Here is a 25,066-nt window from a genome sequence, read left to right as displayed (position 1 = left end):
CACGGGAAAGTGACCCATCAGAGGTTCTTCTTAATCTAAGAATATTGGGGCGCCCAGGTGGCTCAGTTGTTAAACATCCGATTTCCGCTCAGGCCGTGATCTCGCGGTTTGCGGGTTCAAGCCCTGCGCTGGGCCCTGTGCTGACAGTGTGGAGCCTGCTTGGGATTCTCTCCCTCTCTCTGCCCCCTCTCCAACTCGTGCTTTCTTTCTCTCAAAAGAAATAAACTTAAAAATATATATATAAGAAACGTCCGAGCCTGGAAAACACGCAATTTGGAAAGAAAGCGCCATTACGGGGAGGGGACCAGGCAGCGGCAGAACCCCGCTCTCTGAGGTCTCTGTGGCGTGGGGCCGTGAGGCATCGCTCCCCTGCACTCTGAGGAGGGTGGAAGGCAGGACGGGGGGCGGGGGGCGGTCCCGGGGCACGCCCGCGGCCGATCTCACCTGGGTTTGGGAAGGCCTGAAGGCAGAGTCGAAGCCGTTCTGCAGGGAGTCGAGGAAGGGCTGGACCTTGTAGAGGCCGTGCGTGGTCTGGCTGGAGCGGAAGGCCACCACGTGGAAGTACTTGAGGATCTTCTCGAAGCGGGCCTGGCTCATGACCAGGGCGAGGCTCCTGTTGCTGTAGAAGCCGCCGCTCCAGATGCTGAGGACCGACTCGCAGTGGGAGATGCTGGTGGAGATCATGTAGCCCAGGAACGCCTTCATCTCCGTCAGCGTCACCTCGGCCCAGGCGCCGTCGCTGCCGAAGCGCTCCTGGAACTTCTTGGCGTACATGTTCGTCTGCACCACCATGTTCTTGAGCACGTTGTCGGGGACAAAGAGCTGGAAGAAGTCCATGGCACTGGCGCTGGGGGGCATCTTTCGGGTTGGACCTAAAACGAAGGCAGGCCGGGGGTTCATTGCCGCAACCACCACCGCAGGGTGCACCCTGCCCCCGCCCCCTCCCAGCGCAGCTGGCAGGCCTGAGCCCCTCCCCCGCGCCATGAACTTCGGTCCCCTTCCCTGGACAGCGGCACGCGCGCCCCCTGCCGCCCGGGCCCCGCACCTGCAGGTCCTCCCTCCACCGTGCACCCCGGGGCCCCGCGTTCTTCCCTGTCCAGCAAATTCAGAGAAAGGGACGCGCGAGCCGTGGGAAAAGACCCACGCAAGGGCACACTGAACTTAACACAGGAGCTCCGCCGTGGCTTTCTGCCTTTCCTTTCGCTTTCTTGTAAATTGACTTCTGTAAATAAGAATACTTTCACCCCTTGGGGCCTGAAAATTTCCACCCAGGAGAGGCTGCAATGTTTATTTCCTGGTGCTCTCCACGTGGCAATTTGGAATTTATTGGTGAATACATCTGAAGGGGCTTGTTCAGGTAATTTCACCAATGTAATAAAGAGCTCACAGTTTTGGGGCGCCTGGGTGGCTCAGTCGGTTGAGCGTCCAACTTCCGCTCAGGTCATGATCTCACAGCTCCTGAGTTCGAGCCCGGCGTCAGGCTTTGTGCTGACGGCTCATAGCCTGGAGCCTGCTCCGGATTCTGTGCCTCCTTCTCTCTCTGCCCCAACCCACTCGCACTCTGACTCTGTCTCTCTCAAAAATAAATAAACATTACAAAGAGAAAATTAAAAAAAAAAATCTCACAGTTTTGACTAATGCAGGGACAGCGTTCTGAACTACATACACACACATCCACCCGTAAGAGATACGGCTTCCAATCCCAGTGTCTTAAGTCAGGCTAACAGGATGTAGAGGTCTGTAGGAGACAAGCTTTTTTTATTTAAAAAAAATTTTTTTAAGTAATCTCTACACCCAACTTTGGGGCTTGAACTCATGACCGGAGACCCCGAGCCCACCGACCGACGGAGCCAGCCAAGTGCCCCCTGAGGAGACCAGCTTTGCAATTTCTAATCAAAGCCGGGCACGCTCTTCAGAATTTTAACCTTTCTCTACTACTGATTTAGGCAATCTCTGAAAAACACGTTTTTTTCGCAGCAAAATAGGACAATGTACACCCAACCGCCCAGGTTTCAGATCGGGTAGAGTGGGGAGGTGAAACCCTGAATTTACATCTAGCTAAATGCACAGTCTTGGATAAATTCCCTCTTTCCCACGAGGAAAGCGGAACACCTGCTTCGCAAGGCTGTTGTGAAAACCTAGAGACCTTTACTGAGATGTTATCAGCAGAAATCCACTGCCCTGGGCTCTGGAATGCTCAATTGCTCTCATGTTGGAGAAAAAAAACCTAAAGCCCGGAGAGTGAAGTGACCACCATACTCACTGTCACCAACCAGTTACTGGAAGGGCACCGGGCGGTCCTGGTGCCACTGGCACCTAACTGCTCTCGGAGCAGGTGGCCCTGGCTGCAGGGACAGCGAGGCCAGGAGACAGCGGGGCCCCGGTGAGTAAGAGCGGCCTGCGGCCTACAGCCCCACACCCACTCTTTAGAGGAAATCATCTTATTTCAGCGAAGCCTTGCACCCTCCGGTGGGTGAAGCCATAAATTATTCAGGGGTAGCTCTCAAAGAGGAGAAAAACCAGCATTTTAATTGCTACATCATGCTGAGTGAGCAGAATGAAATTTTCTCTTCCAAAAGTTATCTTTAAAGCAATTTCGCCTCCCGGGCTATTTCGCAATGAATCCTCCCAGCAAACTCTGCCCTGGCCAACTGTTTAATGAAGAAACGAGGAAGTAGCTGGCTCCCTCTTATCTGTTTAGTTTGGATTTACAAGCATCCTCCACTGCCTGTCTCAGCTGTTCTGATTCTTCGTATTGGAAAGTGTTGGCACAGGCCAGTCCCTGGGAAGGGATGGAGGGAAGGAGGGAGGGAGAAAATGCTATTCAGTAGATTCAACCCATATCGCCAACCTTATAATAGGGCTATTTAATAATATGGCTCTGGGGGTGGGCAGCACCCCCAGCCAAGACAAGACTCTCTTACATTTGATTCATTCACAGGAGCTTTTCCGGCTATTACCCCACGTGATCCTTACAACATCCTCGTGAAGCCTCGTCCCCTTTTGCAGGGAAGGAAACAGAAGCTCAGAAGTATAGGGATCCAGCCCAAGGTCACTCACTTGTAAGCACCCTATCGTTGGGGCGACCGTCTTCCCACCTGGCCCAGCACCAGTCTGAGAGCACCTGCTGCTGCTGTAATTATTAACGTGCCACTTCTGCTCTCGAGAGTGGACAAGAAGGGATGTGGCTGTCCTGCACACAGTGCATACACACGGCTTAAGCCAGGTGCATGGTCCTCAAACACCCCCCCCCCCCCCCCCGCCAAGCTCCCTCTACCTCTGGCACGCACACATTTCATGGTGGGCCACGTAGGGTTACAATGCACAGCCAGAAGGAATTCTGAAGGGAAAAAAACCGCAAAGGCGGCATGGAAGTGGGGGTGGGGGTGGGGGCAAGGTGGTAGGAAGGACCTGTAGTGCCCGAGTTTACCTTCGGGTCTGCCGAAGGGAGACAGGGCTCTGCGTGTTGATGACGCATGACCAGGCTATTAACTCATACAGTCATCTCCCGGCCGGGGGAGGCCGGTGCTCTCCCCGCCTCCCCGCCCCACCATGTCACCAAGTCACTCTTCAGGGCTTGCTTCAACCATCGACCACCTGGTTCCTTCAGCCCCCCCGGGGATCACCTGCTCCCTCAATCCCAGGGTAGCATTAAGAATGGTCCAGTGATGCTCAGATTCCCTGAAGAGATTCCCCCCCACCCCGAACCACTACCCCAAGGTAGAAACCGACTCCCTCTTTCCAGGAGCGACATCTACAAAAGCAGATGTCCTGTTCAGGGGGTGGACTGTAACGCAAGGGCAGTTAGCAGAAACCACTTATTCTGAGAACACTCACGGGTGTCGTATTGATCCTAGGAAGAGAGGAGTAAGACCCAGTGCTCTCTCCCCAGGAAGTTCTCGGGGTAGGGACAGGAGCAGGCAGCAGACAGTGACCAGTGATGTCAGGCTCGGGGGAGGCCGGTGCTCACAAGAGGAACCCCGAGTCCAGATCCTGGGAGTGGGGGCGGGGGGGATGGACGAGCCGTGTGAGACGGCTCTCGAGACTGGCGGCTGCAAAGGAGTGGCGGCAGGGAGGTTACAGAAGATCTCAGGCACTGAGAACATCTCCCGCAAAGGCCCTGAGTTTAGCGCACTGTGCAAGAGAGAAGGCTGGCTGCAGGCACTGGGGGGCAGGGCCCGGACTCCCCGCAGCGAGGCGAGAAGGGCTGTGAGCACCGCGGATGTGCTCCCGCTTTAGGGGGAATGACTACAGGTGGTGTGGGGGGAGGGCCTGGGGCTGTTCCTGAAGCCAGTGAGCACCGGGGGGACCTGAGGGGTGGCCGCACGGCTTCCCCTCCTGGCTCCCTCACCTCTACGCACGGCGCCGTGCTCAGTTTCCATACAGGTGTGCTGGGCAGGGGGAGCGGACTGCGGGCGAGCCGGGTACCGGAGGCGGCCTGAACCCTGGGGCCTCCTCAATTTGTCACTTCCACTTGAACCAGAGCATCTTACAACACACGTGTCCAGGCTGAAACTCCAGATGCCTCACTGTCCTCTCCCGTTTTGCTACTCCCCGCCAGCCCCCCCCCCCCCCCCCCCCCCCCGCCGCAGACACCAAAACCACCACGGGTTCCTCTGCTGCCGGCGCCCCGCATCCCGCCCACCCGCGCGTCCTGCTGCTGGAGTGTGTGATCAGCCACCCATTGCTCTGACCCAGGCAGCCACCACCCCTGGCCTCGAAGGCAAAAGCGATCTCCGCCCAAAGGATTCACAGCAACAGGAAAAATCGTTCAAAGAATATAAACCAGGTCGCTACAGTCCCCTGCTGAATTCAAACACTCCCGGGACTTGCCACCGCGTTAAAGCAAACCCGCATTCCTGACCACGCGCTCGGGGCCCTGAAGGGGCGGGTCACGGCTACCCACCCCCATCCCAGGCCGCTCCCCAAGGGCAGCTGAGCACAAGGGGTGCGGGCAGGGCTGGGGTCAGGCCCGGGCTCTGGCACGCTCCTTCCACCCCAGGGCCTGCACCCACGCAGACCCGTCCGCAGGAAGCAAGCCCTCCTTGTGATGAAGCGCCCCCAACCACAAGCAGAGAGCCCGTCCTGCCCATTCCCATCCAGATTGCACTTCCTTCCTGCATTTATCATAGGCCACGGTTGTTCGGTTAGGGACTTACACACCCGTTCTGGTCCGCCTCTGCGGTCCCGCCCTCTGACCCGGCCGCAGTGTGACGGCCGAGGTAAAGGCTGGCGGTCGCGGCGCTCTAAGCCCGGCCCACGGTATGCCGGACGCCCCCGCTGACAAGGTGGATAGAGTAGGTGAGTGGGGAGGGCCGATTCCACGGCCCACGCAGGAGGAAGGGCCTCTTTGCTGAGCCCCATGCAAGGGATCCGGTTTCGTGGACAGCAGCCCATGTCGATGTCTGATAAAAAAGGTAAGGGCAGCCAGAAACATCTGTGTGGAGGCGGAAGCCTACGTGGCCGGGGTCTGCAGCTGCTGGTTACGTGACCGTGGCCAGGCCACGTAACCTCTCTGCATCTTGGTTTCCTTACCCAGCCAGTGGGGGTAGGAACCACCACGGAGGGAATGAAAGCCACAGGCCGCGGCCCGTCCTGGCCGGCCCACCACGAGCCCCGTTTGGTGTGAGGGTCCCGCAGGAGCGACCGCCCGCTTTCACGGTGCCCGCTTCACAGCCACAGCCACATGTGGCCCTGATCCCCTCCTTCACGCCGTCTGGAAGGAAAGTGTGGTTTTCTCAAGTCCAACCTTCCAGGGACAAAAGCAGTCATTTTGAGATGTGAAGGGCATTTTGCATCAACTGGCATCGTGGGGCAGCAATCGTCTGCAGCTCTGTGACACAGGTAAGGATCCCTTCGTATTCTGAATTAAGGGCTTAAAATAATGAAATGAGGGGCACCTGGGTGGCTCCGTCGGTTGAGCGGCCGACTTTGGCTCAGGTCACAATCTCGCGGTTTGTTGAGTTCCAGCCCCGAGTCGGGCTCCGGGCTGACGGCTCGGAGCCTGGAGCCTGCTTCGGATTCTGTGTCTCCCTCTCTCTCTCTCTCTCTGCCTCTGCCCCGCTCACACTCTGTATCTCTCTCTCTCTCTCTCTCTCTCTCTCAAAAATAAACATTAAAATGTTTAATAAAATAATAAAATAACAAAATGATTCTTCCCAGGCAAAATCAAGCAGATATAAAAATATAAAAGAACATCCTGTGCGATCACAAAAATATTCCTCTCAGCTGAGATGTGAAAAAAAAAAATCAAGATATTACATTCTGTAAAAAGGTAACGTAGGAAATAGCCAAGCTATTGTGCTCAGCACCGGCTGCAGCTGGGCCTTTTTCTTGGGCTGAACTAATCCTCCTGTCTTCTCCGTTTCTCTCCTTCCTCCCTCTGCCCGTGGCTGACGTGCAGGACAAGCTGTCTGTCTGACGAGCTGTCTGTCCGCCAAGCTGCCAAGGCCCGGGTCTCGGCTGCAGAATCCAGCCACACGGCTTCCTTCCTTGTTTAACCTCGTGGCTCATGGCTACGTGACCGGGAACAAATTCGATTCGCAGCCAGATCAAGGAATGTCCACACAGGGGTGGGAGCCTTGGGTAGGAGTCCAGGCCGTGTTCCTGACCTCCCGGGGGCTCGGCCCCTCATCCGTGTGGCCCGATGGGGTAACGCACACCTGTCTCACCGGGCAGCTGGGAGCCGCGTCCAGCTCCCGTTTTGGTTTAGGTGTGACCGACCTGCAACACTTACCCACGACATACCAACACAGGCTCAGATAAGCGTTAAGTCCTCGAAATGGTGCCTTCCCACCGGAGGACACGTGAGACTCCTCGCCGCTCTCCAGGGCCTTTAGAAAACATGCAGAAACCTGGCCAGGAAACCCAAGTACGGCATCAGTCACGCAATTTATCGCTTGCAAGGCTTCCTTGTCAGGAGCACGTAAGGGCAAGCCGTGTGTGTGTGTGTGTGTGCGTGTGTGTGCACGTGCACGCATGTGCCCATGCGTGGTCTCCCTCATGTTAATCCAGCCCAGTGACGAGAGAAGACACCGGCAATACAGAGACAATTCTGGAATGGGACGCCTGAGGTGATGCCGTTCACAGGAGTAGTTCTCGTAGAAGAGGACTAATGTGTTGGCTGTTCCGGACGTTAAAGCTACACCCCTGACCAGATGTCACGTGACAAAGAACTGCTTTGCAGAGTGGGGGGGGTACGCACCCACGCCTGACATATAAAGGCTTTTCAAGACAGCCCAACTTCAAGAACGAGGCACCCATACACCTATAAGGAACAGTCTTACATGACTGTGTAAGGTGAATAGTCTTCATCTATGTGTGATGGCCAGCTCAAGGGCCTGCCACCTGCAGTGGGGGGTGGGGGTGGGGTGGGGAAGGACCCTGACCATCTCTGAGCTAACGGGGAGCAGCTGGAACCGAAAGGATCCGCTCTCACCTGGGCCTGCGGACCTCCCCCCACCCAGGGTCCTCTCTCTCTGGAGCTCTGGTCGTTTACATTTCAGGTCACGCACACAGACTGTTCTCTGGACTTTGTTAGCGAACGGAGATCAGGTCACATGCGCTTGGACGGGCAGAACAGGGAACTTCTGCTCCCGCCACATCCGGTTTTGATGTAAGCAGCAAGGTGACAACACGGGAGGGGCTGTGACCCTGACCAACAGCTCAGGTGTCGAAGGAAGGAACGAAGGCTGCCAGTCGCAAAGCTTCACTGCGAATGTGACTCCCTTAGTGGCAGTAGCCTAAAGGCCAGGTGACGGGGCTACTCCATGGCATCCAGGAGTCCGTGAGTCCTCCCACGGCTAAGAGTCCGTGCGGCCTGTGAGAACGGCTGGTCTAGGCTCAGACCCCACGCCCAGGACCACGCGCATCCCCTGTGCCCCCGGACCAGGCTTCTCCACTAGGACACTTCCCCACCCAAAGCACAGATTTCACTTTTCCTTCGTGCTGAGCTAAAGCATAGCGGGGAGAGGTAGGTGGCCGTTAAGGATGAGAGGCGGGCGGAGTTGGCCGCAGCTGGGGTTGGGGGCGGGAGGGAGCTGGTTCTGTTCCCGGCTCTCTCCCTGTCTAACCGAGCCTCTGTGAAACTCCAGTTTCTTTGAGTTTCAGTTCCTCACGGGTAACTCTCCTCCTCCCCCTTCCAAGACCGATGAAACGGTAGAGCCGACGACGGAAGTATTCCGAGGAATGTAAGTAATGATGTAAAAGTCACCTAGCACGGTTCGGAAATAGTTGCCGGCCAGCAGAGTCGACGACCTGGGACTGGGCTCCAGCTCCGTGACGCATGAGGCGCGTGACCTTGGGCAAGGTGCTTCATCACTTCAACCTAGCGCACGTGGGACGGGCGGCTTGAAGGACAGCAGTTTACTTCCCACGGTTCTGGAGGTGAAGGCCAAGATCACGGTGTTGACAGACGTGGTGTCTGGAGAAGGCCACTCCCTGGCTCACAAGGGGCCGTCTTCTCGCTGTGTTTCCACGCAGGGGGAGGTCCAGGGAGATCTCTGGGGTCTCTTTCCTAAGACACACTAATCCCACCATGAGACCCCACCCTCACGACCTAGGCGCCTCCCACAGGCCCACCTCCTCGTACCCTCGTGTTGGGGACGGGGTGGGAATTCCGGGGGCCACGCAAACGTTCGGTCTACAGTCCTCGGCGACCCACCGTCTCCGTGTTGGTAGAGCGAAGACGAAGAGAACGGTACCAGGAGGTTCACAGTCAGGGTGCGGACGGAGAGGGAGGACGCCCAGCAAGAGGCTGAGGTGCCCAGTGATGGGATCTGATCCCATGCCCGGCAGCATCTGCCAGTCCCCTACCCCCGGCTCCTGTCCCACTTCCCGGAGCTGACTTACCAGATGGCTATTGCAGAAGAGCAGCCTTGGCTACCACAGTTGATAGTTCATTTAGACGCCGTGTCTATTTTTCACAGGAGGCTGTATTTTTAAAGCCTCTGCTTGGAGACAGAAAGGGTGGCAGGATTTTTATCTCCCGCTTGGGAAGTACACGATGGGGAGGGGACGGGGAGCTGAGGAGCTACGGGGCCACCGCCTGGGGCCGGCCCCACCTCCAAGGCCCCGTGTCACGCGCAGTGGCCAGCGGGGACGGGCCACCCAGAGAATTTGCTCATTTCCTCCGTGACCTCACAGCTTTTTCTTGCTTCCCCTGCTTCCCGCTGTGCCAAGGACACCCACCTTGGTTCTTCATGCCGAACCAAACCAGGTTCGTGGCCAATTTCCATGTGCCTGGGTGCTGTTTCTTCCTCAGACTCCTTCTCCAGACCTTCCTCCTCCCGCGCACTGGGCGCCCGCAGAGCCCACTGGTGTCCCCAACTTGCTGCCCGCCCTGGCCAGTCCCACGTAGCATCACGGTGCATGTTCCTCCGAGGCAGGCAAGAGAAAGGGACCGCGCCCCGGGCACTCCGGGAGAGTGCGAACGATGAAAAGCATGGACAGTCCCCCTAGGCTTCAAGAAGTGTATTCCAGGGGCGCCTGGGTGGCGCAGTCGGTTAAGCGTCCGACTTCAGCCAGGTCACGATCTCGCGGTCCGTGAGTTCGAGCCCTGCATCGGGCTCTGGGCTGATGGCTCGGAGCCTGGAGCCTGTTTCCGATTCTGTGTCTCCCTCTCTCTCTGCCCCTCCCCCGTTCATGCTCTGTCTCTCTCTGTCCCAAAAATAAAATAAAAACGTTGAAAAAAAAATTAAAAAAAAAAAAAAAAGAAGTGTATTCCAAGCCATGCACCTGATGGCATATAGAAAACTCTGGTGTGCCTCACGGAGGGTCTTCTGTGCATAAAGCACAACAAGCAGTTAGCTGACCACACTTGATTCTCACGGGGGTCAACCCAAGAGGCGCCGGGACGCCTGCTCTGCAGCCGCGGAAGCAAGAGTCTTGCCCCAGGTCACCCCGGCTGGTGAATGAAGGAGCCGACAGTCTCTTCCCCCCGCCAGGCGCAACCCACACACGCGGGCGTGGACTCCCCAGACGGCTGAGTCTTCCTGGCGTTGTGGTTGCTTCCAATTTCCCAGGTGCGTGATGCAGTTCTGACCTGGGGAGGGTGAGGGGAGGCAGAGGGCCGGCCCAGGAAGGAGGACAGAGGCTGTGGCGAGACAGGATAGGAGCTGAAAAGGGGGCTATTTAAATATATATGGACTTGGGAGTTTCTTTCCTTGGCTGAAATAAATTCTTAGAAGGAACTCTGAGCTGAGGCACCATGCACGCCCCCCCCCCCCCCCCGCTTCCAAAATGAGCAGCAATGGGGACGACAGGACCCAGCAGAGCAGGCGCACCGCCAATGGGTCCAGCTGCCGGAGCACAAACAGGAAATCCTGGATAATTTTGGAGGAAGTCATAGGGATTTTATCACTGATGGCGAATCCCTTGGGAGAGGTCCAGAAGGGGTTTGTGGAAGGTCCACACGGATGGGAGTTTTGTCTGTTGGGTTCCCTGTTGGGTCTTAGGCGCCTAGAACAGTGCCTGGCCCACTGAGGTGTGCTGAGTGAGCCAGGGAAAAGGGAATGTGTTCAAAGGCTAATGACCCTCCAGGTCTCAAGGTCAACAGCAGCATCCTGCAGCTCACAGAGAAGGTCAAGGACACCGAGGTGCTCACTAGAACATGATGCGGGAGAGTAGACAAGACAAAAGGTCGGGTCCACAACACGTGCGCTGGATTAGGGCCAGGGACCCTTTGCAGACAGCCCGAGGTATGGACAGGACCACCCCGTGCGTGCGCGCATGCGTGTGCCTGAAGAGGGAGTAGGGATTCGGACGGGACCCCCTCGTCCACACCTTACGTTCCCCAAGACGCTGGGTTTAGCCCTTTGTGCCTATCTACAAGAGAGATTAAACACAGAGTTACGGAGATGCACAGACTGGGCCGGGCACATAAAATGTGCCATGTTTGCAAACCAGTCTTAGTATTTTAAAAAAATACTGGGAGCCCAAGGAAGGGGACAAAAAGCAACCAGCACAGGCCCATCATGACCTCTGCGATGGCTTCGCCACGGCCCAGAGGGAATGAGAGAGTCGGTGAAGAGGCCAGAAGGCTCTGGGAGGCCCCAGAAAGGGTCTGGCCCTTTCCAACCCGAAAGAGAAGGTACAGCCCACAGTGCATCCTGAACCCAGTCGGTGGCATCAGGAGGCGGGGCCTGGACCTCTGCTCTGGGGCTCAGGAGCCCTGCTTGAGAAGCAGCAGTGACAAGGGTCTGTGTTGACATGACGGTGGTTAGCGCAACAGGGAACATCAGAGGCCACTGCGTGGGACTGGGCTGGACTCCCTCCCTAGAAAAACCTATTAGGACACAGGGGGTGGTCACCCTCCCCGCCGCCGGCAGCTGACTCTCAGGCACCTCCCCTCCTGGCTTGGCATCGATGGTGCCACCCACTGCCTCCTTTCACAGCCCAGCACGGGTGTGTGGACCCCCGGCCATGCTCCTTGTCTCCCTCCACCAGGCATCTGTATTTGCTCTGCATGCCTGTGTCCCCCGGGGGCACCCGAGTGCAGGACTGCAGGATCGCTGGGGTGTGGAGGGAGGAGGGAGAGCAAAGGCTTCCGGTGGAGTCCTCATCCTCCTTTCTAGTACTCGGGGACACCCATGGCACCCTGTGCGTGGAGGATGGGACCAGGCGCTTGTCTCGGCACAGCTGGGCCAGGAAGAAGGAAGGCAGGCCGGAGGGGCTTTATCCCCGCACCCTAACTGCATCCCTCTAATGCCCTGCACCGCCCTTCAGGCCCCGGGAGAGAGAAGGCAAGGGACCAGGGACTAGGGACCAGGCAAGAAAGAAGCACATCCTGGCCAAGCTGGCCGGGAAGCCTGAGAGAGGGCCCACATTCATGCTATGACTCACCGAGTCAAGCCGGTGGAGGGAGGTGCCGACCTCCGCATCCAGTGGACTGTGGGGAGAGGCTAGCCCCATCCCACCAGCCACCTGCAGCCTCACCTCCCCAAGAGGAAGCAAGGAACCAGAGGAGGTCAATGGTAGGCTTACTGAGTTGGGGGCGGTTCTGGCCTTCAGGCTCCTGTCCTTTTTCTTCCTGGAGCCTTTCCTTTCTCAGGGTCACACATCCAGAGCCCCGTTCCACAAGTGTAGCTGGGCCGGGTATGTTATTTATTTCTCAGTGAACATAAAAGAACGTTTACGTATTTTATTCAGCATACGTGTATATGGCACTTATGCTGTATATGTGTTCTGCTTTATAAATGATAGCTTGACTCCCTTCCTCCTTGATGATAACTCGGAGACACGTGCACCGCTACTAACCTCCATGTATCCAACGAGGAAACTGAGTCACAGACAGGTTAAGGGACTTGCCGGAGGTCACACAACCAGCAAAGGGCAAGACCAGAATCCACCCCTGGTGGCCCAGCCTGAGTCCATGCCCCTGACCACCGCACTGTGGTAGATCTTGCCGGAAGATTCTTCCAGTTTCAGTGCCCCCCCACCACACGACCTCATAGCCCCAACACACACAGCTGACAATAGCAGATGCCTCTATAGAGACGAGGGAGAGGAAGCCAGCAGCCTCCCCACCGGCTGCCCACCTGTGATCTGACCCCCCAGCGTTAGCTAGGACACAAGCCTCGCAAGTGTAGGGGCTCAGGCCAGCTGAGTAACATTTGCTGGGGTGTCACCGAGACCTCCTTTTCCCTTCTGGGTTTGGGTGGGACCAGGCACTCACAGACACCGCCCAGAGTCACAGCCCAGCTCAGATCAGCGAGGCCCCCGGCTGTCTGCTCAAGTTAACGCAGCTTCAGGACGTTGCAAAATGGCAGCCGTCAACGTCAACAAAATACCGTTGGACGAGACCGAGCTCCAGGGCAGGAGAGGCACTCTTCATTTGGGAGAGTCAGGCTGTCACTGAATCAGTCCTGGGGACCAGCTTCTGGCCAGCGGAAAGAACCAGCTGAGACTTGAATTCCAAAGAATTCAGGGATGGTGAAGAAACACCTGCTCTTTGAGGAAGACACAGGGGTGACTGCCACTTAGCCCCTGGCCACCGCATCAAAGAACCTGAGAGTGGAAACCCACAGTGTGTTGTTCTGTGCCCGACAGATCCACTGGAGTTGGACAAAGGCCCGATAACTCCTTCAGGAAGGGAGCCACTGAGGTACTTTCTTTAAAAAAAAAATTTTTTTTAACACTTATTTATTTTTGAGACAGAGAGAGACAGAGCATGAACAGGGGAGGGGCAGAGAGAGAGGGAGACACAGAATCGGAAACAGGCTCCAGGCTCTGAGCTGTCAGCACAGAGCCCGACGCGGGGCTCGAACCCACGGACCGCGAGATCACGACCTGAGCGGAAGTCGGACGCTTAACCGACTGAGCCACCCCGGCGCCCCTGAGGTACATTCTTTAATTTCACGAGGTACCTAAGTTTGGGGCGTCCAGGGTGGGGAGGGGACACTAACCTTGATTCAGAGGTGATGCTGTGCCTAGGGCTCCATTAGGGCTTTAATGTACGCAGGCACCAGATTTCTTTCTTCTTTTCCTCCTAATATAATTCATTGTCAAGTTGGCTAACATACAGGATGTACAGTGTGCTCTTGGTTTGGGGGGTAGATTCCCGTGATTCATCGCTTCCATACAACACCCAGTGCTCCTCCCAACAAGTGCCCTCCTCCATGCCCATCACCCATTTTCCCCTCCCCCCACCCCCCCATCAACCCTCAGCGTGTTCTCTGTATTTGCCTCCCTCCCTCTCTTGTCGGTAACTATTTTTTCCCCTTCCCTTCCCCCATGGTCTTCTGTGAAGTTTCTCAAGTTCCCCATACGAGTGAAAACATGTGGCATCTGTCTTCCTCTGCCTGACTTATTTCACTTAGCCTAACACCTTCCAGTGCCATCCACGTTGCTACAAATGGCAGGACTTCATTCTTTCTCATGGCCGAGTAGTATTCCATCGTATGTAGAAACCACATCTTCTTTACCCACTCGTCAGTCGATGGACATTTGGGCTCTTTCCGTCATTTGGCTATTGTTGAAAGCGCTGCTGTAGACATTGGGGTATACGTGCCCCTATGCATCAGCACTCCTGTGTCCCTTGGATAAAGTCCCAGCGGTGCTCCCGCTGGGTCATAGGGTAGATCTATTTTTAATTTTGTGAGGAACCTCCACGTTGTTTTCCAGAGCGGCTGCACCAGTTTGCGTTCCCACCAACAGCGCAGGCATCTCATTTCTAAGGGAAGTTCTACAGATGTGTAAGCGGAGGCCCAGGGCTTGGAGCAACTGTTCAAGGTCGGAGCTTGAGTAGGAGCCCAAGCTGCTTCCATGCCCCAGGTGGCTGCCTTCCTACGCAAGCACACGACCAAGTGTAGTGCCCTAAGTGCTCATCCCAGCCGTGTGCACCAGCTGCCTAAGCACCGAGGAGGAGGAGGGGGACCGGGTGGGGGGGGTGAGGAGGGGGATAAATGCTTCCCACTGGGAGGCGACCCTAGCCAGCCGAGGTGCAGCGACCAAGGTGCGTAGCTAGGTGTCTCAGCAGAGTGACAGGGGGCGGGCCTTCCAGACAGAACTGCCCGTGATGCACAGGCAGCTGTGTTTCTAATGCCGTTAAGTCCAGGAAAAAGCAGGGTCCTCTGCTGCTCAGGGCTCACCGTCTGACAAATCGAATTACCCACATGGGGCTGCACCGTGACCACGTTTAGACAGCAGTTTTGTAGCTCTCGGGTTTTTCTAGCGCTCCTTCCTGGGCAAGGCGACGCCACGCTAGACAGGTCAATTGCAGAGCACATACGCGACCATTCCTAATCTTCACGCATAAAGACAAAGAAACTAGCGCGAGGGATCCGAAGTGAAAGCTGTAAGGAGACACAGAACACTAAGCTGTGCCCAGCAAATGCCATAAGCGTCTTGCCCACCATCAGCCCACGACTGTTCTCTTACTTGATAAAGGGCTTGGGCCTGGAGAGTAACCCACGGAAACACGAAGAACACAGAGTGCACCTCTCAACTGACACCCTTCGAATCGGGGTGGATACGGAAAGGCTGGCATACTTCCAAACAAACCCTAATTGTTTCACATCTTCCTTTGTTTTAACTTTCTTTATTTGGAGCACGAGGAGGAGAGAGAGAGGGAGTCCCGGGCAGGCTCCGTGCTGTCAGCGCGAAGCCCGACGTGGGGCTCGAACTCACAAACTGTGAGATCTGGAAGTTGGATGCTCAAGCAACGGAGCCACCCCAGGTGCCTTGTAGATCTTGGTCTTGCTCAAGATGCGTACTGAAATTCAGCACACGGTGCTTCCAAAACCAATCTGCGCGGTGCTTCCGCACCCCCAGCCCATTCTCCAGGAATGAATGAAACAGAGCACTCTGCACGCCTCTTCGGAATAGGCGTCAATCCTTGACCCACAGATGGCAAATAGGTTCGGGCTCTTGTGTCAACTCGCGTGGCTCGTAGCTGCCTGTACCCGTGTTAAGGAGGATTCTGAAGTCTGTGGCTGGGGGGAAGGGTAGTGTCGTGACTGACGCGCAGCGCTTCCGGGGGGTGAAGGTGGCCAGGGCGCAGCAAGGGGTCACATATCTGCCCCGCTTAGTGGGGAAGAGCAAAACAGGACAGCACTCTCCCCCAAACATTCGAGCCCTCTTACAAGATCAGCGCCCGGTATTACTTAGAGCTCACAGAAACATCTCTCTGTTTATCAAAGAATAAAAAGGCATAACATTTCCAAGGGGGAAATCTGCCTTTACAAATTGTTTACAAGCTTTGATGTTATTCTAAGGGAATGTTCAGAGATGCACGTGTATTTTGCAGAGGAAAAACAGTACAAATACACTAAATGTCCCCAAATAGGGAACATTCATGATGTGGAATCCTCTCTACGTTAAAAAGGAATGTTCTCGAGGAGTATTTGAGAGCGTAAGAAAACGTTCAGGAGACCATCTTTAAAAAGATAAGAAAGCAGTACAGTTTGGTACAAACTTAAAAAAAAAAGCGTGCCTGTAAACTCTAAACAGCTGAAAAGATTTAAGTCAAAGGGTTCACCATGACCATCTTTAAGCGGTAGGGTTATAAGTGACTTCCATTTTTTTCGTTATGCTTTTCTGAATACGATTTCTGGAAACAGATGATATAACCAAATGAATGGCCTTTAGAAGCAGAAAAAAAAAACCCAGCAGATGATATTTTGAAGAAGGGGGCTCTAGGGGTCCCCAAAATGTTAATATGACAGTCAAATACTTGTTTGTGCTTTCCATCGGTTATAAATATTCCTCTTTGTGACCAGGGGTATTGTTTGTCAAGACTCTGGGAAGGAAAAACAGCTGTTAGCAGCTGCAGGCAAAGAGAGCCCGGCCTGGAGGGGCTGTGGGTACTAATGAGCCAGCAGAAGGGGGGAGGGGGCAGCTAAATGCCAAAGAGGTGGGGAAGCCCCTCCCACACTATGTTCCAACTGTGAGTTGGTCCTAAACCCAGAAAGCAGGTGGGCAGGCTGAAATTTCCTCCCGGATCCTTGAGATGTACCAAGGAAAATAACTCCCCCTCTTTCCTAATCCCTTATGTCCGAGATAAATAGATGGCCAGGCCAGACTCTGGGAGTTTCAAAGACACAAGCTCATCCGAGCTCGCTCATTCTCTCTCTCTCTCTCTCTCTCTCTCTCTCTCTCTCTCACTAGATGGAGGAACCTCACAATGAGATAGGAAAACACCCAGGAGGACGTGGGCAGACAGCAAGAAAGAGCATCTCTCTTCCCTCGGCAAACCGGCGTCGGGAGCTACGTGACCTTGAGCCTCAGGCTACCTACCCAGTAGCGCAGTGGGAGGATTATATGAGCTAGGAATCTATCAGGATGCACTCAGGCACTATGGGGTATTCCTGCTTCTGATGTTGCTATTATCACTGTCGCTGCTGCTGTTGACCACAGCCTCTTGGCTCGACGTGGAATCAATAGAGAAGAACACGGGCAGAGCGCCAGGAGACGTCACCCTGGAACGCACAGATTCCTTCCTTTCTATGCACTCGCAGTCCCAAGGAATACTTCGGAGAGGAGAAGCTTTGTGTCATTTTATTAGCACGCTTCGCTAAGGAGAGAATTCCAACCGCCCAGCTCCCTGGGCGCTCCCTGTCTCCCACCGAACCTGGAGCTTGTCCGAAGCGTCCGTGAGGGGTCCCATCCTCCTGGACTCGGCTTGCCTTTTACCCACTCGATCCACGCGCTGGGGTTCTTCCCAGACTGACCACAGACGATAGAGTCGGCATCCAAACCAGCAGCCCCGTTGACAAGAGGGCCAAGGGAGCCTCTGCCCCTGGCTTCCCCATCGGGTGGCCCCTGCCCTCTGCGGAGCTGTCCCCGGGGCTGTCCCCGTTCCCATTTAATCTGACCACATTACCGTCACTCAGCCTGTCCGTGCTAACCCCAAGAGTCACTTTGAACACACGCCGCAGGGCCAGGACCTGGTACTGTGCGGGCTGTCGGCTGCCCAGGGTGGGCGCCGGAGGTGTGTGCAGACCCCAGCAGGGCAGAGTAGAGCGTGGGGCAGCAGGTGGAGACAGAAAGGCCCCCAGTCCGCTCATCAGCCCTGATCAGCAGCCTGATGCTGGGCAAACGTGTTTTTTCCTGGTGGGCAGAATAAAGGACCTCTAGAAGACCATAGAAGGCCATAGAAGAGCTCTAAGGCTCTTTTCGGCTCGTTAAAACACCTAACTGTCGTCCCTAGTCAAGAAGTCAGCCCTGAATTCACTGTTGCTGCTGCTACTTCCAGAAGAAGGGGATGAACCTCTCCGGCTCACAGGACGCTCAGAAAGAGGGCTGAGTTGGTACCTGCACAGTTCTCAGCCCCGGGCGTCACTAATAGCAACTACAGTGACAATCAGCTAGGAAGGAGAGGAGCCCTCGGCCACAGGAAATCTCATTAGAAGGGAGGCCAAGAGCTGCCTTGCCTTTGGTTGTGAAAGGGAAAACCCCTCCCTAACTCCAAGTGCAATCACCCTGCCGTGGGATGAAACCCTACACGCACAGGCGCAGGGTGCTGGGTTCGGATCCCCTTGCGGCAAACTCTTTGAGGTACGGGCGGGAGGGGAATGGTGCTAGATCTCCAAACGCACAGACGACTCCATCTTGGTCCCGATGCGGTGGGCCGCTGGGGTGGCGGAATCAGAGAGGCGAGCGGGCACAGCAATGGGCCCAAAGAACAAATGGGAACCCAGAGACAGGCCGATGCCAGTGGCACCAGGCCTACGCCAACAACACGCCGAACAGGACCTGGTTCCCAGATGCGGAAGGGCCTTTCCGAGTCAGCTCTGCCTGGGAACGGATCGCCCGACCGCAGAGCCCAACCGGGCACGAGGCTGAGCCACAGCTAAGTCTCCAAGAATGCTCTGCGCGCTGGGAGCACCAGGGCGCAGTCGGGCGGATCTGACCCATCAAACGGGCGCCCGGGACAAGGTCCACGGCCCCGCAAAGCTTCAGTTGCCCCACCTGTGAAATGGGGACGATTACAGCACCTGCCTCAAAGGGCAGTCCTGAGGACGAAATGAAATGCTGCGCGTAAACCAGAGCGCAGCACCCGGTACAGACCAAGCGTGGAAACGGCACCTGTCACCATTATGACGCCGGCTGCCAGATGCTCGGAGACTCTTGAGATCTCTTTCTGGCTACTCTTCCCCAATCCGAGTTCAAGGAGCCCAGGGAGCTCAGCAAGAGAGCACATCACAGGGTTGAACAAACACCAGACGCACCTTTACTTTTGGCCTCAAGAGCGACAGAATTATTTGGGGGACGTGTTGCTCATGCACCTCTCACCTCTGATTATGATTTAAAATGACCACACGGGAAATGGTATTTCCTTCTGCTCCCGCCTTCCACCACCTCTCTGTAGAGACAGGATCTAACACAGTGCTAAGGAACTACATCAACACCTCCTTTGCCGGGATTATACTAAATGGGGTCATCAGGCGGTTCTTCCGTTAATAAGACTTGTCAAGTTGATGCCGAGTGCAAAGGAAGCAAAGTGTCACTTATTGCCAACCTCCCCCCCCTCCCCCCATGGTGTTACCGGAAGAGACAGCAGTTGCCCAGGGTTCCTCGGTGACATACGCACAAGACTGGAAGGATCCAACTGCCAAGCCACCAAGGTGTCCTTTTTCTGACCCATAAAGCAATCCAGGGAGGAGAGGAACCCTGAAGGAACCCGCGTGCTGCCTCGCCACTGCCCACGGCCCACGCTCCATGACCTCTGCCTCTCACCGCAGCGACAGCCGCCCTTCGGGGTTGACCACCTACTTGCCCACCTCTGGGAGCACCTCCCTGGCGACACACTCAACCCTCGAAGCTCCTGTTATCCCTGCAGGTGGCCACACCCCGGGGGGCCCTGCTCTCAACCTGCCTCACCCCGCCCTCCAGCCCGCATCCTGAATCCCTCTCCCCAGTCTTCCCAGAATGACTGCACCCAACCAGGCTCGCTTGTACCTCCCCAGGGAAGGCTCGTGGGCACTCCGTCTCCACCCTCACTATCACTAGAGTTAATTTCTTTTAAATGTTTATTCATTTTTTGAGAGAGAGAGAGAGAGAGAGAGAGAGAGCGCGCGCGCGAGCACAGGTAGGGGAGGGGCAGAAAGAGAGAGACACACACAGAATCCAAAGCAGGCTTCAGGCTCCAAGCTGTCAGCACAGAGCCCGATGCGGGGCTTGAACCCACAGATTATGAGATCATGACCTGAGCTGAAATCGTGCCCTTAACCTACTGAGCCACCCAGGCGCCCCTAGAATAAACATTTTTTCAATGTTTATTTATTTATTTATTTATTTTTTGGGGGACAGAGAGAGACAGAGCATGAACGGGGGAGGGGCAGAGAGAGAGGGAGACACAGAATCGGAAACAGTCTCCAGGCTCTGAGCCATCAGCCCAGAGCCTGACACGGGGCTCGAACTCAGGGACCGCGAGATCGTGACCTGGCCGAAGTCGGACGCTTAACCGACTGCGCCACCCAGGCGCCCCTAGAGTTAATTTTTTAAAACGTGCCCCTCATCATGCTACAACCCTACTGGAAATGCCCCTTAGCCCCACAGTGCCTACACCATAAAGGTTGCCTTCATCTGGAAGGCTCTATAGGGCTGTTCTGCCTCACCACTGCATGCCTCCTTTCACTTATGTACCTGTTATTCCAAGAACCCTCCTCACCAAATACTCGTGCTCACCAACATGCCTTGTATTTCAGGCCCTCTTCCACACATTCCTACTATCCTTCAATCCTTCAGCCCAACCAGCCCCTCAGGACCACAGGTCAGTTACTCTATCATTTGCATTCCATTCTCCTCCTATAATGAAAGGAGCTGGCAGAGGAGGTCAAGGCACGAACTTCCAGTTACGAGACAAATAAGTCCTGAGGATACAATGGACGGCATGGTGAACTACAGTTAGCAATACCGTAGTAGGGGCGCCTGGGTGGCTCAGTCGGTGGAGCGTCCGACTTCTTCGGCTCAGGTCATGATCTCGCGGTTTGCGAGTTCGAGCCCCGCGTCGGGCTCTGTGCTGACAGCTCGGAGCCTGGAGCCTGCTTCGGATTCTGTGTCTCCCTCTCTCTCTCTGCCCCACCCCGCTTGTGCTCTGTCCCTCTCTGTCTCTCAAAAATAAATAAATAAGGTAAAAAACATTAAAAAAAAAATAATACCATAGTATACTCTGCAAAGCTGCTGAGAGTAGGTCTTCAAAGTTCTCATGGCAAGAAAAAAAAACTGTGTAAGGCGGATATCAACTACCCTTATGTTGATTATTTCACAACATATACAGATACCAAATCATTATCTTGTACATCTGAAAACTGATGTTACATGCCAATGATACTTCCATTTATTTTTTAAAAAGCTAGCGTTTCCTCAGCATTTCCCAGTAGTATCTGGTGCTGTTCTAAGCACGGACACGTATTCGTTCATCACGGAATCTTCATCCTACCCTTTAAGATTTTATTATTGTTCCCCATATTACAGATGCAAAAACTGACGCCACTTGCTGACGTGGCTGGAGTGAACTCGAGAGAGGCTGGCTCCCGGGCCTCAGTTCTTAATTTCCACCCTTATCACATTTGATTGCAATTACCGGATTTCCGGTTCACCTGCTGCCTGGGGCTGGGCAGTCCTGCAGGGCAGAGGGCGCGTGCTCTTTGCGATGCAGACCCAGAGTCCGGCGAGTGTCTTTCAAGGAGCCTCTGTCCCAGGGAAGACGGGAACCTAGCGCCAGCGCGGTGCGTGTGCTTGATGCCTCCCAAGATCATTAAACCAAACGGCCCGCCCTTGTAATCGAGGCGTGGAAAACGAAGCCCCATGAGGAAACGTGCCTTGTGGAGGAATCGAGCACTCTTTCAAGCCATTTTCCTTTACTTAATTATACAGAGAAATTAACCCTGCTGCAAGTTCCTAATTCAGACCTTCCGCGGCCAGGAGCTCCGCCCCCCCTGTGCTGGGCCCTCAGGGCAGCGGAGGTCAGGGCACACCCAGGTCGGGCCTGCACCCTGCAGCACCCCTCCAGGCCAGAACTCCACCCAGACCCCCCAGCCTCACCCCTGCCTCTAACTCGGGTTGCCAAGACTGTGCTTCAGCAGAAAGGAGAAAGGAGAGGGGATGTGATGGCCATGCTGAGCGTGGGTGAGGGCTTTAGGGTTCCCAGAGACCATCCTGTTGAGCAAATGCCCACCCAGCGGGGAAGGAGGCTGTGCTGGTCAGCACCCACACCTGTACCCAAGACCCAGGGGTGCAGTCTCTGCTTTTGCAAAGGGCTTAGGCTGTTAGTGTTGGAGAAATGGATAAAGTACACCAAAGATGGCTGATGGGGCTAAAACAAACTCTGGTCTGTAGCTTAGAGACCCCTCCTCTGGGTTCTTCTTCCTTTGGTTTGCTGCGCGCCTGAAACAGCCCCCCCCCCAAAACACACACACACACACACACACACACACACACACAAGTATGAAGGCTGATAACTATAAATTACCCTTCCCGCTCGCATTCGGGGCTCAGATCTTTGGAGAAACGGTCTCCTCTGAGCCCGCCGGTGTTAAATAAATCTCCGATCCACCAAGATCTCCGAGTGCCGCTTGGTTTTTCCACCAGCGTTCCAGCCTGGTTCCGTAACGTTAGGAAGAAGAGAGAGCTTACGTGGAATAAAGGTAAGACTGCTGACGTGGCCCGAGACAGCAATGGTTGAATCAAGCCAGGAACAGACGACAGAAAAGTAAGAAAGAACACCAGTCCCCATGGTTGCAGAGGGCTCTGCACAGAGCTGCAGGTGGGCGGCCCAGGAGCGGGTGGATGCCTGTCTGTCTGTCTGTCTGTCTACTGCCAGAACAGCCCCTGGGGTGTTCTTGCAGAGAGGAACAACAATGAGGAACACGCCGTCTGTGCACACAGTGCTTTACAGTTTATAAACTGCTGTCGCCCACACGGTCTCCTACCATTTTCACGTGGAACCTCCAAAACAGCTATTGCTTTGCCCATGTCACGGACCAGGAAGCGGAAAGCGGAATGACATTGGGAAATTTACATGAACTAGAACTAATCCCAAGTTTTCTGTCTCCCAAGTCCAGAGTGCTTCCCTTCTCGAATGGCGAACACAATCAGCCATAGAATAATCCTGCTGCTCGCAAGTGTTCCTAATACAGATTGGGGTCGGCAGATGCCATCGGCCTCCCCTCTGAGCGTCCCTGGGGAAAGAGGCACGTGCTGCCCCAGCCTGGATCCTGGGTCTTTCCCGGTGCTGAGGTCACTGCCACTTCCTGATGGCCACCGCACAGCCGGGCGGCACTTCTCGGGCACTTCTCCCAGTCTCTGCATCTTGGCCAGGGGGCTGGCGCTGGACCCGGGCTGTGCAGCCCTGAGCCCACACGGCTCCCTCAGGCTAGAGCGCCCATTCCGGCTCCCTCCCACCGCACACATCCATTCTCCATACAGCCTGCAGAACCTAGCTCGGCTGGGACCTTCCTCAGGATCTTCATCTTTAAACAAAAGGCACCCCTTCTTCTGGATGCCCAAGCACTTGATCTCGTTCTCATACAAATGTTACTTTTTCACCGTGGCCTCCTTTATCTACTGTGACGGTGTCAGCCTCCGTCCGGCCCACTTCTCCCTTGGGAGCCCTCAGCATGTCCCCGGGAAATCTCTGGGTCAGCCCTGTACGTGCCTGTGCAGAAAGACCGTCCGGTTGTTCAAGCAGGTGCTTGCTGGAAGCACATCCCGTTCACAGCTCCTGTGGGTCCCAGAGCAGGTGGAAAATACTGCTGAGGGCAGAACTGGCCCAGGGCTCCTTTCCTGCCAAAAGGGAGGCGAGCTTCTTTGTCCCCACCAGCCCCCGCTTCAGCCACCTGACCTGCGGGCCCCCAGCCTTCTGGCTTGCCCTGCATGCACACAGCCAGCCTGCTGGGCTCTGTGAAGTTAGGGGTTCCTCCCGGAGCCCAGGGGCCATCTGGGGCCAGCTGGGATTCTGCCTGTTTTGTCCTTTATTCTACTTCTGAATCTAAACCACACCAGCTCCTTAAAAAGCAACTGAATCAGGGTCAAGAGAGAAAAGTACTTTCAGTAAGACTAATTTATTGTGGGCTCAGAAATAATGAATCCTGGAAATGAGGTTATAAGTAAGGTCATTTGGAAACATGAATGTCTTTAGAGCACATTTCTTGTCCCTACCTGCTCTCCATTTAGAAATTTTAAAATTTTATAGAAATGATACTCTATACACACAGACATATACTACTACTTGTCTGCTAGGCTATAAAGTTGACTTTAAAAATTAAAAACTTGGGGCGCCTGAGTGGCTCAGTCAGTTAAGTGTCTGACTCTTGATTTCAGCTCAGGTCATGATCTCACGGCTCATCTCCACGTCGGGTTCAGCACGGAGTTATGGAGCCTGCTTGGTACTCTCTCTCTCTCTCTCTCTCTCTCTCTCTCTCTCTCTCTGCCCCTCACTTGCTCACTCACTCTGTCTCAAAATAAATTAAAATAAACATAAAAACTGTAAAGTTCTTCCAGCTCCATGTTGTAAAAAAAAAAAAAAAATCCAGCATTAAGCAATAGAAGAAAATGGGAAATGCTCCTTTGCCAAGTTCAGTGAGGTTCTCTGGGTCCCTAAGGCACCAGGGACAGACTGTCTTGCCTTAGGTTTGTTCAGTCAGAACGCTGAACTCACTTCTTCCATAAGCAGTGATTTTCATGTTGGTTTAAGAGGAACGGCTCTATAGTTACATTGCACAGAATCTCCCAATTCAGGCTTCCAACCCCCCAAATCTCGTCCTGCATTTGGGACATAATCAAGTGCAGGTTAAAAACACCATGTTGGAAATTGGAACTCTACTTGTAACACATTTCAAAGACATAATATCTAAATATAAAGAGAGTTCTTACCAAATCAAGTATAAAAATGACAAACCCTCCCTCAAAGGAAAAACAAAGGACCTAAACAATTTACATGATGAAGACAAAAGGCTAACAAGTAAATGAATTCGTGTTTAACCACACGAGTGTCAGACAAATTAACCACTGGTGATGAGGTGCCATTTGTTTTTATCAAACCATCAAAGATTTTTTTAATAAAGGGTAACTGCCAGGGGCGCCAGGGTGGCGCAGTCGGTTAAGCGTCCGACTTCAGCCAGGTCACGATCTCGCGGTCCGTGAGTTCGAGCCCCGCGTCGGGCTCTGGGCTGATGGCTCGGAGCCTGGAGCCTGTTTCTGATTCTGTGTCTCCCTCTGCCTCTGCCCCTCCCCCGTTCATGCTCTGTCTCTCTCTGTCCCAAAAATAAATAAACGTTGAAAAAAAAAAAATAAAGGGTAACTGCCAGAATCGGCATAGGAAAATGGACACCCATTATTTCTGATTTGGCAACTTTCATCAGAGATCTTCAGAGGGATCTTCAGATCTTCTACTAACGCGTCCCAGGCAGATAATCAGCCAAGGAGACAGGACATTTGGTATAATGATGTTCATCACAGTACTAATGACAAAAGTGAAAATTCATAAAAAATCTCCAAGCGCAGATAATAAGAGATTGGTTATCTAAATTAGAGCACATTTACAAAATGGAATATTAGGCAGCTCCTCAAAATGATGTGGTTCAGGAGCACCTGGCTCAGTTAAGGTTAAGCATCTGACTCTCAG

At 54.6% G+C, this 25,066-nt stretch overlaps 1 protein-coding gene across 2 annotated transcripts in view; it reads right to left on the bottom strand.

Moving 5' to 3' along the window:
* Positions 1-25,066, bottom strand: part of PGBD5 (piggyBac transposable element derived 5) — a 108,807-nt gene that overhangs the window by 32,147 nt on the left and 51,594 nt on the right. For both annotated transcript variants that reach the window (XM_047825711.1, XM_047825710.1), the window contains exon 2: positions 445-872. In XM_047825711.1, the coding sequence (XP_047681667.1) occupies positions 445-872 (428 nt within the window). The remainder of the gene's footprint in view (positions 1-444; positions 873-25,066) is intronic.

This window comes from Prionailurus viverrinus, chromosome D2 (genome assembly GCF_022837055.1).
Source record: "Prionailurus viverrinus isolate Anna chromosome D2, UM_Priviv_1.0, whole genome shotgun sequence".
Taxonomy (NCBI): Eukaryota; Metazoa; Chordata; class Mammalia; order Carnivora; family Felidae; genus Prionailurus; species Prionailurus viverrinus.
The sequence above is the reverse complement of the archived record's forward strand: the minus strand, read 5'-3'. Positions and strand labels throughout refer to the sequence as shown.